The 18,013-nt window shown below is 44.4% G+C and overlaps 1 protein-coding gene across 7 annotated transcripts in view; it reads right to left on the bottom strand.

Annotated features, from left to right (window-relative positions):
• Positions 1 to 496: 496 nt before the first annotated feature.
• The window catches only part of KCNQ2 (potassium voltage-gated channel subfamily Q member 2), a 74,940-nt gene continuing 57,423 nt past the window's right edge, over positions 497 to 18,013 (bottom strand). For 4 of the 7 annotated variants that reach the window (XM_017833236.1, XM_017833235.1, XM_017833234.1 and 1 more), the window contains 3 exons: positions 17,221 to 17,328; positions 11,904 to 12,027; positions 497 to 11,163 (listed from right to left, as the gene is read on the bottom strand). In XM_017833236.1, coding sequence (XP_017688725.1) covers positions 10,465 to 11,163; positions 11,904 to 12,027; positions 17,221 to 17,328 — 931 coding nt within the window. In that variant the 3' untranslated portion in view covers positions 497 to 10,464. The remainder of the gene's footprint in view (positions 11,164 to 11,903; positions 12,028 to 17,220; positions 17,329 to 18,013) is intronic. The other 3 variants (XM_017833239.1, XM_017833238.1, XM_017833237.1) reach the window with 1 other exon arrangement.

The raw sequence follows: 18,013 nt of genomic DNA on the forward strand, positions 1-18,013 counted from the left end.
ACTGTCAGTCAATCCACTTCACTCCTAGACAGCGCTCCAAAATCCAGCACGTGATTTCTTAATTTAGGGCTGATGCCTGGTAAGCAAGATAACTCGTGGGATAACAGATAAAAATCCCTTCCCAGTGCCATATATTGGCTCTGAGCCCACCTCAATGACACCAGCTTCAATTTTTAGCAGGGTGATGAAGAGCTGGCATGGGTAGTGAAGAATTCCAATCTTTTATCTGTCAGGATGTGGCTTAAAGAAAGTCAGTGTTGCTAGAGGACTCTGAAGGGTCAGTGTCCTTGTAACTAAGGGCACTTGAGATTTCTGAGCTTGATTTTATAAATCAGAAAGTATTGTTTAACATTAGATATAAGAAATGGAGTTGTGAAGGTTTAATGCCAGGGAGGGCCAGGCCCTCAGTCACCATCTCACTCCTCTTCATCAGCCATTAAGTATGTCCCCAAAACACCAAGAAATCCCCAGAAATAAAGAAACACAGAGAACAGAAGAAGTGCAAAGAAAAATAAATGTGTATTTCATCTCATGAAGGTTAAATCTCTGGTATTTTTACTGAATGCAAATTTTCCATTCTGATGCTTCGAGGCTTAAATTAATGACTGTGATTATTTAATTTCCCTCCGTTTCCCTTCCGATTGCAACTGTCGCTGCTGTTTTTCACATCACACATGTAGAGTTTTGCAGCTGCCACAGTCTTTCATGTGAAGGTACACTCTGAATCACACTCAGTGCTTCAGTGTAAAAGTCTGGGCTACGTCGCTCTCCCGCAGTGCTTTTGTAAAACCGTCTGTGACTGTGTCACTCAGCTTCCAGCTGAGTCCCTTAGGAGACTACAGGTCATTCCCTTGGCACCTGACCCTATAAAATGTACATTGCACGAAGTCATGATTGAAAATGTACAGAGGAAATTACACATTCACCAGAAAAAAAAAAAAAAGAAAAAAAAGAAAGAATAAAAAAGAAAGAGAAAAAAGGAAAGCCCGATTGCTATTTTACAAGAGAAAGTGTGTACCATTCCATACATACAAAATGTTTTAAAATTGTACATAAGTACCAAAGGCATTATGAGAGATTCTTTGGAGATGAAACGAAAGTGCAAGAAAGCCAAGGCAACAGAGCAAATGAAAGGAAGCAAAGCAGCAGCTGTCTTTGCTTTCTGAAGGACAACCAAACTTCCGCGCTCAGCCGAGCCCCAGAGTTTTAGGAGCGGGAGGTGAAGGTGTGCAGCACCCACCCTCGTCCCAGTGTGAAAGCCACCTCTCAGCTCTCACTGTCAGGACAAATGCATGAACCATTTTTAGCCCAGTTAAGGCCAAATGAGTCAGATGCTGTTATAAACCAGGATAACGTCCAGGTATCTCAGGGAAACGGCAACATACTCCAGCAATGGATGTACCCCTTGCTTAGTAACCTATTTAAGACTTTTTTTTTTTTTTTTTTTTTTGCAGCTCTTAAAGCTGAGAACTTTGGACCTAGAGACGAATTTCAGGCCAATGCAAAAATTTGACTGCTATTTTTTCAATGGCATTCAGCAGTACTTGACTGGAAAAGTTAGCTTTTCATGCCTTTGTTTATTTAGATTAAACACTGAAGGGTAACTTGTACCCAATATAACTCTTATATCTGTGAAAATATGGGTAAAATGAAATCCTAGAGGATGATTCATTTAGTGAGGCTGGTGAAATCTCTGAATAGAGGCAATTGGAGTCTGAAGTCTGATCTGCTTTGAGAATCAGATTTTGTGATTATAACCTAGTCATTTCTTCCATAACTCTAAGATCAAAGATGGGCTTTTGATGACTCTTTTCTTAAACATCTCTTAACCAGGGACTTTTTTAAAAATATGTAGGCAAGGGTAAGACCCACAAGGCAGTGGGATCCTCTGCCTGGGCAGGAGCCAGGTTTGTGGGAGACCATGGCATTGCCATCAGCCAGCACTGCTGCTTTGGGACACTCTGTCACAGCACGTAAAGCCTTCACCCCTGGCTCTCTGATGGCATGGGACAACTGTTTGGCCACATATCCTAGGAATGGGCTTTTTGGACTTGAAGTTGGCACTGGCCACTGAATTCTATTTGTTTGTTTGAAAGGAAGCCAAAGAAATTATCATTTAAAGAACTGCATTGCTCTGCTGCATGGCCTGTGCTGCCTTCAGAAGTAAGATTTCTCCTTGGGATGGGAGTCACACATCAATTCCCACTGCAAATCTTCCTTTTTGATAGAAAGACATTATTAAAACAGTCTTTTGGTTTTGTTTTACCCGCTCTCTCACCTCCAGAATTGAACTTTTCCCCCTCCTTGTGCATCTCAGATGCAGCTTTATCTGTTTTGAAGCGTGTGTGTGTGCACGTGTTCGTATCCACGTGCACATACAGCAACACGTAGGTGCATGTACACAAACCACATGCACGTGTTTTTGCAGCCAAAGTTGTGTTGTCCTTTTATCTTGCAGGTTATGACAAAGATAAACTGTGAACTTCATTCAATCTGTACAGAATTTACAGTTCAAATGTATAGCAATGAAGAATATATAGGAATACAGCAGCTGTTAAGTATTTATGGGCCGTGTGTGTTTGTTTTGTTCCGGTTATTTTTTTAATTAACATTACAAAGGCAATCTCTTATTTTAGCTTCCTGATAAAATCTGTTTAAAGAAGCATTCAAATGCAGTAAATTTCTTAACAGGGTGTTCATTTTCCTCTATTCCCAGTTATGTTGAGTCTCATCACAAACCAGGCAGGTGACACTTTGGTGTCTGTTCAACGCACATACGCTGATTACATGTAGAGATACCTACCAGCATATGGCATGTAATGTGCAATCTGTGTGCAGCACACGTGGATAATGTGCCAAAGTGACACTAAGCAAGATAAATTTCATAAATACAACGTCTATATTGGAGAAACAGGAGTATAGTTTTAGTGTGTGGAGCATTGCTGCGTAAGAACAGCGGCACCCACCTATACAAATTACTGATAAAAGAATGAAACATTTATAAGAATAATTTATTTAATCTCCTAAAGCATTTGATATACCACGCAGCAACTGCCACTATGCTTTACATGCTCTTGATTTAAAATAACAAAATCTCTGTCATTTATCAGCTATATCTGGTTTTGCCTCGGTGTTCCTGAAGGTCTCAGGTAGTCTACATTGTGCGTGAATTTTTTGAGAAAAAGTGAAAAAAATTCAAATTTTAGGGTTTGTTGGGGAGGGAAGAGTAGCCAACACGGAAAGGTCTCCATTCTGCCTGCTGACAGGAGCATGGGATAACTTCAGCTCCAGGGAAGATGCTGGACCAGTGCAAATAACCAGGCAGGACTGAAAAGACCTGTCACCAGCCTCGATGACTTGTCCTCAGCAAGGCTGAGCATGGTGTTCACAGAGATGCTAAAGGACTGAGACCTCCATATCCACATCTGTGATAAACCCTTTTCATGAGCATCACTGCACATGGAAAACACTGGGTCATGGCCACTGTGTTGGTCAAGTTTAAGGGATCACCAATAAATGCTGCTTCTGCTTTAATGGGAAGTGCCCATGGCATATCAAAGTAAGGAGGCATTTTCCCACTGTGGCTTGCAAGGCTTGTGCTGACCTTTTCTTGTGTGGAGAGGGAAGAAGAGAACATCTCCCCAGGTCCAGAGTCATCAGTGTCAAATGGAGCTGAAATTCCAAGGCAGGCTTTGTTGGCAGCATGACATTCAGCCTTGTTTTGGGGTCAGAACCACATAAACTGGAGATTCTGACATGGCTTCTACCTGAAATCATTAGCCCTGCCCTAAAATTATCAGTGTAGCTGCAGGTGAAATCCAGCCTGAGCTTGGCACTGAGTTTTGGAAAGCTCTGCAGTGAGCTCAAGTTTCTCAGCATTAGGCAAACAGATGCTGCTCGAGAAATTAATCTGCAGTTGTATTTACAGGAACTGGGAGAGGGCAAGATGCTTGCAGGTTCACTGGCAGCTTTGGAAACAGCACAGCTTGCACCACCTGCTTTCCAGTTCTCCCCATTATCAAGCCTGCCATGCACAGCCACATGTATGGGTCACTAAAGGGGATGGGGGTCTTGAAAACAGCTCCTGCTTCAGGAAGCAAAAGCATCCACAGTGGTAGAGCCTGTGAGCTCTTCTCTGAGATGTTCAGCTGGACAAGAAAACCTGAACTGAACCCTCATCCTTGTTTCACTGCAATCAGCAAAAGCCATGGGGACAAACCCTCACAGGGCACTGCACAGAGGGACAACACAGACTCCATCCCTGGGTGGAAAGGCTCCAGCAGAACAAACCAGGGATGTGTTGAGGCCATGGTGGCTCAATAAGGAAGCAAATAAAATGCCAATAAAAAGCAAAACTGTCATGCTAACCAAATATGAAGGCTCTCTGGTGCATCTAGTGATGTCAGGCCAACAGCAAGTCCCAGTGCAGAGTTCTGGCATTACAGCTTCACTGGTAAATAGTATGGATAAGGAAGGTGAGGATATAGGACCAGGGTCAAACTAGATCATGGCAGCAGTGCCAAGAGATACAAGAGAATGCAAACACGAGCAAGATGGGCAAACACTGAAGGCCTCGTGACAGTCTGGTATTAAAGTGGGGAAAACAGTGGCAAAACATTTATGGACATAAAAAGGTAGCTCAGTGCCACTCCATGAGGAGAGTAAGAGATGCTTCCATGAGGAATGGCTATGGCACAGCTGCAGGGTCCCCAAGACCACCAAGGGCTGTAGACAAGGGCGAATGAAACTTTCAAAGAGGGATTTCCAAAGTTTTGGAGTGACAACCCCCCTGCCCCTCGGGCTGTGCTGCAGGCACAAACGCACATGCACCCCAAAGCAGGGTGCAGGTGAGAGTGTCCTATGGAAATTAAAACAGACATATGGCAAGTCCCACACATGTGGGTTCAAATGGCATCTCTGAAATTAAGACCAGTCCTCCATCCTTGGCACTGCCTGCTCCTCTGGACCCTCAGAAAGGGGTATCTGGGATGCTCTTTTTCAGAGGCATCTGGATGGAAAGGAGGTTCTTACACACGGCCAACACAATTCATATTTTTTCCTCCCCGTGTGCACGTTTGAAGGAACCACAAGTACAAACATGGGTTTTTTACCCCGTAGTTACAAGCAGAGGTGGAGTCTGTGCATGCTGTATCAGAGGGATGGGGTGAAGACCGGTTGCAGCATGAAAAACACTTGGTATATCAGTGTTACCTACAGAAGCACCGCAGCACCGTATGAGATGGTCACTGTGGGGACAGGCTCTCCCCAAAATGATGCTTTTGGCAACGTTACCTTGTCAGGTACTACAGCAATCTGGGAGTGCAGATACAGCTGGAGCATACTGCTGTCTACTCATCTCAGGCTGCATGCAGTAGCAGGCAAAATTGAGAGTACAGTCAGTGAGATAGTCCAGAAAGCACATTCATAGGTTAAAAAGGACCCCGCTGCTACCTAAATTAGAAGCGTGATTAATAGTGTATCAAAAGGTGTGTAATCCCTCTCCCTCTAGACACTAATATAAGGCAAGCAGTATTGTGTCACTGGGGCATCAAACACTAAGATATACTAAAGAAGATTCCTATGCAGTATTATTATCCTTATTATTAAAAACCCACCCTATTGTTATTGTTAAAAAAAACCAATGAGCCCACACCCCTGCTCGAAGCAGATTTTGCTCTGTGAGGCAGAAAAGTCGGGGTGTTTTGTGTGCTAAAAGCAAGAGTTTGCTTTTACACCTCTGAGCAGCAGTGACCCCGTGAAGCTCGGAGGGGCTGCTGCCCTCAGCCCTCCACCACGGCCCTCTGCAGCCTCAATGTTACCTGCAGGTGAAGGAGCTTTTGTATCTGATTTCCTTGTTTCTGGTTCAGGAAAAGGATGCTGATGAAAACAGAAGATGCCGACCTGTGATGGAGAGAGGGGATGGGAGAGGATGCAGGAGCACAGCTACAGTCGGAGGGCTGTGCTGGGAAGGAAAGGTTGGAGGCTCAGGGCTTCACTCTCAGCCTGAGGGTTCATATGAGGGAGAAACAGAAATCCTTATCCTGCTCCTGGGCTTTTTAACATTTCCCAAAAAAATACTCACTGCTAAGGGTCTTCATATGGGACAACATTTGGGTAAAGTCCTTAGGAATTTCAGTTTCTTTTTTAATTTTTACATTTTAGTTTTAGCAATAATGTTGCTGTGACCAAAGTAGTCTGAGGATATCAGGGAAATGAGGTTTCCAGTAATTCTCTCTAGGAAAAAGTATGAGTGAAGGTGTTCTTTTCTCTTGGGTAACTGGTTGGAAGGGGAGCATTTGTATCTGAGGTGATGCTCTGGCTTCTCAGGTAGATAATATAAACTTGTTCTAAAAATTCACATAATTTAAAATTTTAAAAATCAATTAAAAATGTAAAAATATACCTATTTATCTGTAAATAGTAATGACCCTGCAGAATTTATTTGGATCTATTAAGTAGCATTTGAAATAAAACACATTTTTAGAAAATCTGATCTATCACAGAGTCTGCCTAAAGAAATATAATGGCTTTCTGAGCTGGACAAGAGGTTTGTTTTCGGTGAGCTCCTTGACAGTTTTAGCTTTAAAAAGTATTATTAAGAAAATGATTCAACAAGGAAATTCACATACAAAATCTGCACTTGAGTAACATTAAAGTCCCTTCCCAAATATTGGGAAATCTGACTTATGGCTAGTGCTCTGTTCCTATGTTTGGGGTCACATTATGAAAGGCCACCTTGCAACATCTCCAGACACGTCGCCTGGTCAGAGACATGAACTCCTCAGACCACCTGAACTCACACTTGTACCTGAGGCACCCAAAAACTGACTGTGGGTTCAGGTCCCAGTCCCAGACATTGCTCCATCCCACAGGGGGGAGTCAACTGCAGTATTTCTCCCTAGACCTAGACCCAGATTCTGGAAAAAAAAAAAAAAGCCCACTCAAAACCTTCTTGGAGATCTGATCCAAGGTCATGGCTTCACATTCAGCACAGGTTCTGGGCACAGAACCACACAGGGACATGGGCATCCCTGGAGCAGTTCAAGATGGATGGCCTGCTGGAAATTTGGCTTTCACTTCTTCTTCAGCTCTCTTTGGACTCCTCTGTCCACACTTGGCATTGCCTAAAACTTGTTTCTGTCCTCCAAAAAACATGCAACAAGACTTGGGAGGGAGAGGGGAGCAAAGACCACCCCAAGAGAGGCTCAGCAGTGGGACAAAGTTTGCTTGTCCATCCTCTTAAAGCCTGCTGGGACCTTTAAAATTGGGATTGCTTTATTAGCAAAACTGATTTAGTTTCTTTTAATCTAGTAGTTAAGATTTCTTGTGGGAGATTATCACCAGGAGTGAGTGATACAGGCATGGGGGAGCTCAATGGCTGAAGGTGAAGACTTTGCAGGGAGTAGTGGACTACAATTTAGGGCAGGAATTAAATTATTTATGTCAGTAAGCAACAAGCAGGCAATGTCATTGTTTCTGCAGGCTTAAATCATTTCAGGGAAATAAGGAGCATTATTTGGAGCTAATTCTGGTATAAGTTAACCCCCAAATCCAGGTCTGGGTGAATGAGAAGTGATGATTTATGGCATGCTTGTGGATGGAGGTGTGTGTCAGAATTTCTTTGATATGAAGCCACAGAAAAACGTGGAATAAATCTCACACCTTTCAAAAAAAATTCTGTGTGAAATATGTTGCAGCCAGATATGATCTGTGTTGCATATGTATAAAACCAGTTTTCTGCAATTAGTGATTACGGAACAAATCCAACAACTTTTAAAGATACACGTTAAAAGATGTGTTTTATAGACTCCAGTAAGCTGAAGAGGGTAAACTCAATTCTTCCTATGCAGGCCCTGAAGATGAGCTTTAAAGTCCCTTCCAACCCAAACCATTCTATGGCTCTATGAATCTATGATTCTGTGACTCTATGAAAAAAGACCAGTCGTGTACCTGTGCTGCAACAGGACTGCATGACATCATCCTCAGCCTCATCTGGCATTCTTGCCTTTATATCATACCCTTCTGTGACAAATTTCCAGCAGGCCTTGAAAGGTAATTGCAAACAAATAAGACAATAAATCTTTGTTATCTCTGACTTGGACAAAATTTGCAGTGAGCAGCTGGCTGGAGCAATGTTGATTTTTGCCTCACCTAATGCAATTTCTATTCTTGTGGGCAGTAGAAAACACAGGCCACCAAGTCTGATTTAGGACCTGCTGACACTTCTTGCTTTACCAGAAGGCATCTCATTTTGGAACATGCCACAGGCAAATCTGCACAATTTACAGCCATTTGGCATTTAAAGTTGCCTGCGTGTGGAAGTCAAGGGCATCGCTGCTTTCACTCTGCACAAAGAAATCTGGAGCCAAAAAGAGTTCTGGAGCACAAACAGAGAGGGAAAAATTGCAGAAGTTAACCAAAATATGGCTCAAATGGTAAAGAAAGGAAGCAGCATGGCTGGAAGCCCAGGGTCCCCCTAAGAAAAATGTTTTCCCCTCCTGAATGGTGAAAAATGGCAGGAAAAATTGCGCAGAGCCTTTATTCCCTTTCCTCAGTTCATGTGAAGACCTGTGTGTTGGTCCTGGGCACTAGCAAAAGAACAGCTTTATTTCCTGTCTGCAAGCATTCAGACTGCACCCACATCTTCCCTAAGGCTGAAATCATCCTGGCTCTCTCCTGGTTACTGTGCCTGGTCAAGCAAACAGGTGGAGAGAAACAGGCTGTGAGTCTCCCTTTGACCCGAGCAAGCCGATGTTCAACCTCTGAAAGGCCACACAGAAATGAAATTCTCACCTAAATGTCCTTAACAGGCTCTTGATAAGACACAGGGAAAATGTGGCAAGACAGGGTTTGAAATCACAGACACAGCCCCAGCAGGAAACACGTGTGGGATTTGGGCTGTGAAAGCACAGGAGGGTTCAGAGGCACAATGCCAGCCAGGGTGTCCCAGCCCTGGAGATGGATCCCAAAAACAACCTCTCCTGATCCACCCCCTTCCAGAAAAACCCCACCAATTTATCCACGGAAAGGATCACTTTGTGACTTTGTTTTGGTCCCAAAAGAAACTTTGAGCATCACTTTTCCCCTCACCTTCCCCCAGCTGAATGCACCACTGAGGTTCCTGGTAATGACACAACGATCTTTCCAAAAGGAAGTACTTGAACAACAATGAAACGGGGCAGACTTGGATTGGCACAACTCGCAGGCAAGCATGGGTAAGAGGTTTCTGAAAGACCATGAAGAAAACCCCTTAACTCAGCTTGAGGGATCCAAACAAACCAAAGGATGTCCCGAGAACATGGGTGTGAGTTTTTTGGCAGGGCAGAAGAAGAAAGGGAAGATTTTCACAGGCATAGTGTGTGCAAAAGTGTTCAGGCACGATGCAAACTGTAAGAAAAGTGCCCATTCTGACCAACAGGGCTTCCACAGGATGGAGCTCAGCAGCTCACAGCAACACGGGGACCACAGAATCCTGCATATCCACCCTCCCCCTCTGGCCTGGTGGCTGTGCCTCCACAATGGCCATGAGAATGGCTTCACACCATGGCAGCCTTCCAGAGGGGTTGCCTTTGGTTTGTCTTTGCTTTCAAAGCACCCCCAGGTCCCTTGTCAGCAGGAGGAGAGATAATTAAATATAATACATGGTTTAAAATAGAAAATTCCAGCCCCTGTAGTCTCTTGTCCTCCTTCTGTCTCTTTTCTCTGCCCCCTGGATTGTCCCTCTTCTTGCACTCAAGATCATAGTTCTGAGTTTTTCAGTTTCCTAAGATGGGATAGTTTCCAAACTGTTCTGGTCCAGAGCAGTATCCTAACCTATCCCACTCCAAGGCCATGTCTTTTGCTCATGCAAATATCCTGGCCACCATCCCTCTCCTCCAGGGGCTCTATGCAACATTTCCATATATTATATTGGAATTATGCCACCTTCCTGACAGCTAATGAGGAACCACAGAGTACCAACCCCCTGTAATTACACGTGATCTGAAATCTAAGCCGGAAATAATGTGTTCATTCCAAACACCAAAACACCTAAAGGTGTAATCACGGGTGCCATGACGTAGCAACTCCCACCTAACACTTGTCAGCCACCAGTTCCTGTGATCTACAAAAGCCCTGGCTGGGTGATTTATTCCTGCCCTGCGCTTCTGAAGATTCCCAAGAAATGCAAACTGCCTACCCTGTGCCATGAAATAATTTCACCTAATGATCTTAGAAAGAGAGTATGAAAGAAATCTGGACTTCACGGCTCCAGTTGGCCCACCACCGTGACCTCTTCCACAACCGCAGGCTCGGACCTGCTCGTTCCCCCACCCAGAGTAAGCTGCAAGAAAGTATCTGCCAGCTAAGGATGTCCTAGGAGGAGGAAAACCTTAGCTGTCGATCTCCTTGAGAAGTTCAGCATGTGGACAGCTGGAGCGGGCAGCTGCCAGCGCTTGGACGTGGCTCAGCGGCTGCAGGAAGGCTTCACTGCCGGGGGGCTGACCAGCCCATGTCACTGAAGGGTCCCTCGCCCGTGGCCGACCTGGGAGGGGGACCACAGGGCGTGCAGAGGTCAGAATCGGTGTCTGACTCCCCTTCTGCAATGTAGGGTCTGATTTTGGCCACGGCTGCATAGCAACCGTTGTTAAGGATGTCCAAATTCTCTTTGGACTGGGAGATGCTAAAGCCGCTGAAAGAGCGCTCCAGTTCCTCGTGGTCTACCGAGGGGATGGAGATGGACGTGTCGCTGTCTCTCATGGCACTCTCATGGTGTTTGGTTGTAATGTCTTCGTTCCTCAGGTACTCTGCGCTCGCCCTGTGCCCACCGCTGTACAGGGAGCGCTCGTGGGAGGGCGGAGGTGGGATTCGGACCAGCGAGCCGGGGTCTCCGACGGGAGAGGAGCCATGGCTTTGCCGCTGGCACGACGTGGAGGGCGGGCATGCGTTGGTTGGGGCTGGTGGGGCGGAGAAGTTCTTCTGACCCATGGAGCTGGTGGACCTGATGATCTTGATGATGCAGCCGTTCTTGTCAATGTGCTCCCTGCTGTCTTCGGGGCTGTGGTAGGGAGGTGCTGGGTCTGGTTCTTTGGACCCAAAATAAGCCTCCGTCTCTGTTGGTGGGATGCCCATCCGCTGCATGTAAATGTTCACCAGGAAGTCCAGCTTCTTCTCCATTGACTGAACCTGCAAAACACCACAGTTCCAGTGCCACATGCAGGTTGAAGCACATTAACATCCAGAGTACAAGCAACTTCTATCGAGCAGCAAGAGTGGGACTGGGCTTCATAGATGACCTCTGCCTATGCTGACCCACACCACCTCAAACCCTTAGTAAATATTTAATTGTCCTGTTCTCCAGGTTTAATTCTCCACCTTGTTACAGGGTTTCCCTTGTTACAGGGTTTTCCTTATGCTGCTGTAATCTTTCTGACAGGCACCAAATTCTAAAAAAGATGAAGCACACCTGCATCCTTCCAGCTCCTTCCTGCACTTGGCACTTGTCTGGACTCAAATGGCTAGGGGGATTTCTGAGCCTTATCTTCCAAGAAGATTTTATATCTTCAGCAAGGCCATCAGCTAGAGCAGCCAGGCTCAGGGACTCATTTGTAATGTGTCTAGTGTGGTGGCAAAGAAACCAATGTGCTGTTTTCAGAAATAATGTAAACTTTTGACAAACTCACTAAAAAAAGGAAGACTATATGTCACAGACTCCAAAGTGCCTGTTTGAAAGTGGCATTTAGGCTTCTAAGACATCTAGGGACCTTTCATAACATCCACCTTCCTTCTTTTTCAAAATAATCTTGGCTCTTATTTTTTTTTTTTTTAACTAAATGGTAACATCTCACTTGGGAAAAAAGGCAAGAGAAAACCAGCGCAATGCATGCAACACCCTCTGACAAGAACCCCCTCCTGACCCAATATACCTGCTTTTCAACTTTTCCAAGCCTGCCCATCATGCTGGGGTCTTCAGGCAGCTCCCCCTCTGCTGGCCCTTTGGTCCGATCCTTGTCAGTCATGGAGGATCCTCTCCCAACGATCTGGTCAACTCTACCGGGATCAGAAAATCCCCCCACCCCCGGAAAAGGACCTGGAGTCAGTTGGAGGCAGCAGGTGAGGAGGGCTCCGCTTGTCGCGCCTCCGTGGGACAAAGCAACAGCCTCTCGCCCAACTAACACTCCAAATTACTCACAGACACGCAGTGGCACTGAAGTGTTAATTCAGATGCAAAATTCAGAGCAGTATTAGCAGAGTTTGAAATTATCCATTTCTGTTTATACAGATAAAACCCGGCACATTATGCACAGTAAATTTACCCACTGCAAAGAATTTCTTTAACTGGCTTTCTTCCAAATCAATTAACTCCTTATTTGCACTGAGAAATTATTATTTTGGGGGGAGATCAAGTTTTCTATCTGGCATGTACCAATGGGATTTTTTCAGTCTCTGCAGCAGTTTCCTCTCCTCAGTGCAAATGCACGTGTGTAATTCTCACGTCCATGAAAATGAGCTGCTTGTCCTAAGATCCCGACAAACAGGTGCAGTGTTGTTTTAGTGGAATTACATCAAGGCCATAACTCACCAAACACTAACAGATTGTTTTCATCTCAAAGATACTGCAGTTCACACCTGTATCAGATGTTTTCTATTAGCAGAGCTCCAAGCTGGGAACAGCAGAGGATACTCCTGCCAAATCAGCAGATACAGGTACTAACTTTACACACGTTACATTTGCACCTTCTCATTCCCAGTATAGATACACCTGGGATGATATACAGCTCCATAAGTATAGGAAGAAGGGAGGGAAGAGCCAGTCTGGAAGCTGGAACTCAATCTTATTTGAGGCATCAAATATAAATTTTCTCGAGAAATAAACACAGAAGCTTTTTGATCCCTCAAAAGTCAGGGGAGCCTCTCAGTTTTGCAACAGCTTCTTAATGGCAGGCCGGTTTACAGCCTAATTCTATGCCAGGCAAACTTTACTCTTGCATAATGCACCAAAAGTAAGGGTGGCAGGGGAAAAGAAGGGTTAATTAATCTGACTGAAACCAAGTTGAGGTATCTTGAGCGAAAACTCAAAATGCTTCTTACGCAGTTCTGCCGTGTGGGCCATGGGTCCATGCACCAGGAGGAGGAAAAGGAAGGAGCTGAACACAGACAGACAGGGGAAAATGAACAAACAAAAACCAAGGAAAGGAATGAGACGTGAGGCTATTTCCAACACAGGAGCCATCTGTTTTCTTTACATTTGACAGGGACTTCATACGTATGTTGGCTGTTTGACATTAAGGGACAGGTATCAGTGGGTATGGACCAGCGTGGCTCCCTTAGCTTATATTAGAGCAACAGCAGTTTACAGCACCAGCTCTGGCTCAAAGAGATGAAGTGGATGAGCACATCACATCAAAGACAGAAAATATAAGCCAACAATTATTTCAGAGTTTAGCTTTGATCCCAGAAGATACTTCATTTGGGCAGGGATGTGACAGAATACTGTTCTGCTTAAAAAGCCATGTTTGACTCTTTGCTTAGCAATATAAGCACAGGAGTACAAGGAGCACCAAGTGCTATAATTACAAGTGTGAGGAATATGCATGCCTTATTTCTCTCTTGTAATGGGAGAAGGAAATTATTAACAGGTACAGGAACTCCCCACAAGGGATGCAACTACTGACATGACATACAGCACAAGAAATCCTATGACAATGCCGTTACCATGTAAGCAAAGAGCTGTTAAATTGGATACCTCGGGCTACCTTGGTTTGGAATCACAAGTCAAGGCGTAGTACAGCCACTGTACGAACTCCTCTCCTGTATGCACAAGCAAGTAGACTTGTAAAACAATGAACATGCGTTTAAAGAGGCCCAAAGTCTAAATGCCACTGAATGCTGCAGAAGGCCTAGAACAAACGGGGTGCTCTGTCCTCCTGTCCCATCCAGCACAGCACTGACACTGATATATGTCCACTAATGGAAATGAGATGTGCCTCAACAGTTGCTGAGTAGAGCAGGGAGGCAGGACAGACTGTAACACAGAGAGGGAAAATGAGTGTTGCATTGTAATAACAGAGATAGTCTCGTGCAGCCCTAATTCTAATCTTGCAGAAAATGAGGCAGAACTTCTGCTCTCTTCCATGTCTTGAGAGAAGAGCTATCTGGTAAGTGAACCTCATATAGCCCATTTCAGGGGCCAGCTGGCACTTCACAGATGGAATGATCACTAGCATCATCTAGAACAGCACTGACTTGTCCATCCCCTTCAGGCTGGACACAACTTGCCTCTAGACCTGCTGTGATTTAGGGGCAAGACTGAAGTCCTTCACAGAGCTCACCCATAAAGCATTGAGAAGCCTTTTCCCATAAACTATTGACACCAGAGCCCAGAATTCCTGCTTGATTCATTCCCTTTGTGTCTATACTTGAACACAGCCCTGAGGAACCAGAGGGCCAGATCTGGCCTTGGGGGCAGGTCAGCACCAAGGATGGTGTGAGGGGCAGCTGTGGGACACTGACTTCAGTGCAGAGAGGGGAGAAGAAGGTGAACCAAGTCCTTCTCTCTTGATGGGAGAAACCAGGCTCGAGATCTCCCACCCCTTTGCTTCCCATGGCTGAAGCTGGACCACAGGAGAGTGCTCCAACCCTCAGCAAAGCACAGAGATTTCATTTGTGCCTTATCTGATGTAAGAGAAAAGAAGAAATTCCTTGTGAGCTCTCAACCCACCTGTACCTAGCTGAGGACTGCCAAGAGCAGGAGGTCCTTTTAGCCATTGTAAGATTTTGAGATTTTTTCCAAATTGGGCCACAAAGCTTGAAAGATGAAGAAGACAGAACATTTTCTATTTCTATTTCCATTTTGCAAGCAGAGGGAGATAGTTTATGTTCTTACTGCGTGACAAAGGGCCAAGAATCTTCTGAGATGGCCATCCCACTTCTACACCTCTACACCCCATGGGCAGCCTTGTGTCCTCTCAACACTTCCTTTGGCTGTGCCAAATACACACGTGCAGAGGGAAGAATTCAGCTGAAGCTCTGGCCAGAGTCAGCCCCATGTTTCTCCCTTCCTAGCAGAAGAGGATTCAAAGATTTCTAAGGATGCATGACAAACTGTGCCATCTGCTGTTCCTGGTAGGCTCTGCTGGGTCTTAGTTTGGGAGGGAGAGAGACAAGGGGATTGCTCTTTAAAGTGAACTTTGTTATCTTCCCGTCTTTCTAATGATACAAAAAAAATGTAAAGTCTTGCATCAGCCACAGTGCAGGTTTTCTCATGCTTCATTATGCTTCATGCTAACAGTGCATGCAAAGAGGTGTAATATGTCACCCTCGGGCCAGAAGCAGACATCAAAAAGGTCAAATGGCTCAAATGAGATAAAAATGAAGTGTTTGGGAATATCTATTCAGGTCTTTTCTTTTTTTCTTTATCTCTTATAAATTTTTGTAAACAATCCAGGCATTGAAGCCAAACCCCCTTCATCCATGTCACAGGACTGGCTACTTACCCTTTCATTTGGCAACAAAGTTTGCTCTAAACAAATTTTGATCAATAACTGTTGTCTAAAAAATAACAGCTGAGATTGCACTTATTCTAAGTGGATTTGGGCTTGGGGCTGCTCAGAGCTCTGGTTCCCATCCATCAGGCACCCTAAGCACCTCACAAGTCCCACTGGTGCCTGTGGGAGGATGTAGCTGCCAAAACTTAAGCACAGCATAAGCCTTTTAATGGGTGGGAGCAGAGACTTCAGCAGCCTTCTGGACTCCGCTGTTTTCTGCAGCCACAGCTGAATAAAGGAGGAAAGAAAAAAAAATTCACTGGAAAAGGGAGCAGTTATTAAAATAAAAATCTAAATGTCCCAGGAGCATAGTGGGCATGTGTGACCAGATTTTTAATCAGTATTAGAAACTGCAAAAACAGGGGAAGAGAAAGTCATTAACATGAAGCTGATACAGCAACAGACTTGTATTGAATAAAATAAATATCCCAGTTTGAAGCCTCCTCCCCTCATATCCAGAAATCAACTTTTCTCTGTGCAAGGCACAAGCTTTCACATGAAAATCTTGCCTCTAGTAAGATTTGTTGCACGTATAATCTTACAGGTTAAATACAACAAAATCCACTTGAATATGTATTTTTATTTTAAAATCTAAATGTTTCTGCAGATAAGAAGGTTATTTCATTTTCAAATACTATTTCGGGGCCTCATCATTTGGCAGGGAGGAGAAATGGGAAAAAATGCTTTTCTGTTTTTTTTTTCAAGCATAAAGCTTGGGGCTTCTGGAAAATTCTCTTTTTTAAATGTTTGAGCTAGCTGAGTGGGTAAGGGTAAGCTTTCAATATTCCTTTTACTCACATTTCTCTAGTGAAGATTACTCAGAGCAGCTTAAATAAAAATCAAGAGATTTGTCACATATTAGTGCTTAGGGAGGTAAATATATTTAGGAAAAAAAATATTTGAGGCTAAGCTTTCTGCATTTAAGAATCATCTACTGTTTCTGCATGGAAAATGACTTTCTGGCAAATATTTATACCTCCCTTGTGCTCCAGTGGTATCAATGCAAGGTGAAAATACAGCCCAGTCATGGCCTTGCTGCCCAGAACTCAGAATGCCCTAAAATGGGTATTTTGGTGAGAATATGTTCCTCATGGCTTGAGCTTCAGGTATGGTTTTACTTAAAGAGAATTTAATGAGAAATATTTCACTGTGGACTGGGTTTGACTCCTGCTCTTTTTCCTTGGAAAATCAGGATTTATTTATTTTTTCAATGTAAGTCCTATGGTAGTAATATTTTAACATATTTTTTTCCTCCATGGTCAGTAGAGTGGCATCAGCAAGAAACAGAGATCACTGCGTTCATCAGCTACAAAACACTTCATTCTTACTTTGTGGGTAAATATTCCACCTTTTACCCCTGAAGATAGCCTGATAAAATATGAGATTTTAGGAAGATATAATTTAGCCTTCTAGCACCTAGAAGAAGACTGACAATAGAAAACACACTCTCTGAAGGAACTGATGGTTATTGATGACTGTATGAATGTCCCTTTTTTGTCTTCCTTTGGCTGGCCTGGTTTGAAAGCTCATCACTGAAAGCAAATCAGAGCACACCCAGAGTAGCAAGCCCTTTGTGTCAGGATTTCACAGGCTGCTTTGCTAAGTGATAGATGCCGTCATATAACTGGCATGAAAGGGGTTTGACCTTAAGCAAATGAAAAAACCCAGAGAAAGCGGCATTTTGGTGAATCCTAACCTAGGCGAGTATTGGGGAGATTCTTTGGAAGAATACATGGGTCCTTTGGTTGGATACTTCTTATGCCGGGGAGTTGAAGGGGGTGGGGGACCCACAATCATATCTATCCTGGCAAAGTAAATAAGAGAAAAGACACCAGCAAAATGCATAATGAAGCAACACGTAGAGAAAAGTTGGTCAGAAAAGTTGCAGAAGGAAACAACTGAAAAACAGAACGACAGAGAGAGACAGAAAGAGAGAGAATTTGAAAATATATTCCGCTGGAAACAGAAGGCTCTCTCCTACCACCTGGTTGTTGGTGTCTTACCCACCTCAGGGTAAGATTTGGAGATTTAGGCACCACGGCAACACCATTAGGAGTTCCCCCCGCCCCAGATACAACAGGCAACATGCTTTACCCTCTGGAATATATTTGCATATGTGTAGCAATATCCCATTGAGGTGGTTGGATATGAAACAACATATATTCATTCTCCTTTCAGTTCCAGGGCTAGGGAACACATCCTCAGCTAGCTCAGGGAAGCATGAGCTGTTGGGAGTCGGCGAGGTACGCTGCGGGATTGTGTAACTCAATGAATGGGAGACATCCATGGCTGGCGAGGTGTCAGGATGAAACACGAGACAATGTGAACACAACACTGAAAAGAGCACATTGCAGACACAGTGACAGAGGCTTTAATGATTAAAGAGGAAAGTGCATGTAAACACCCCAGAAATATGCTTGAATGCAGCTGTAATCCACCAAAGCCCTGGCTACGGGAGGTCACAGCCAGCCCTGCCGAGCTGAGCTGGC

Source organism: Lepidothrix coronata, unplaced genomic scaffold (genome assembly GCF_001604755.1).
Source record: "Lepidothrix coronata isolate B3197 unplaced genomic scaffold, Lepidothrix_coronata-1.0 Scaffold212, whole genome shotgun sequence".
Lineage (NCBI taxonomy): Eukaryota > Metazoa > Chordata > Aves > Passeriformes > Pipridae > Lepidothrix > Lepidothrix coronata.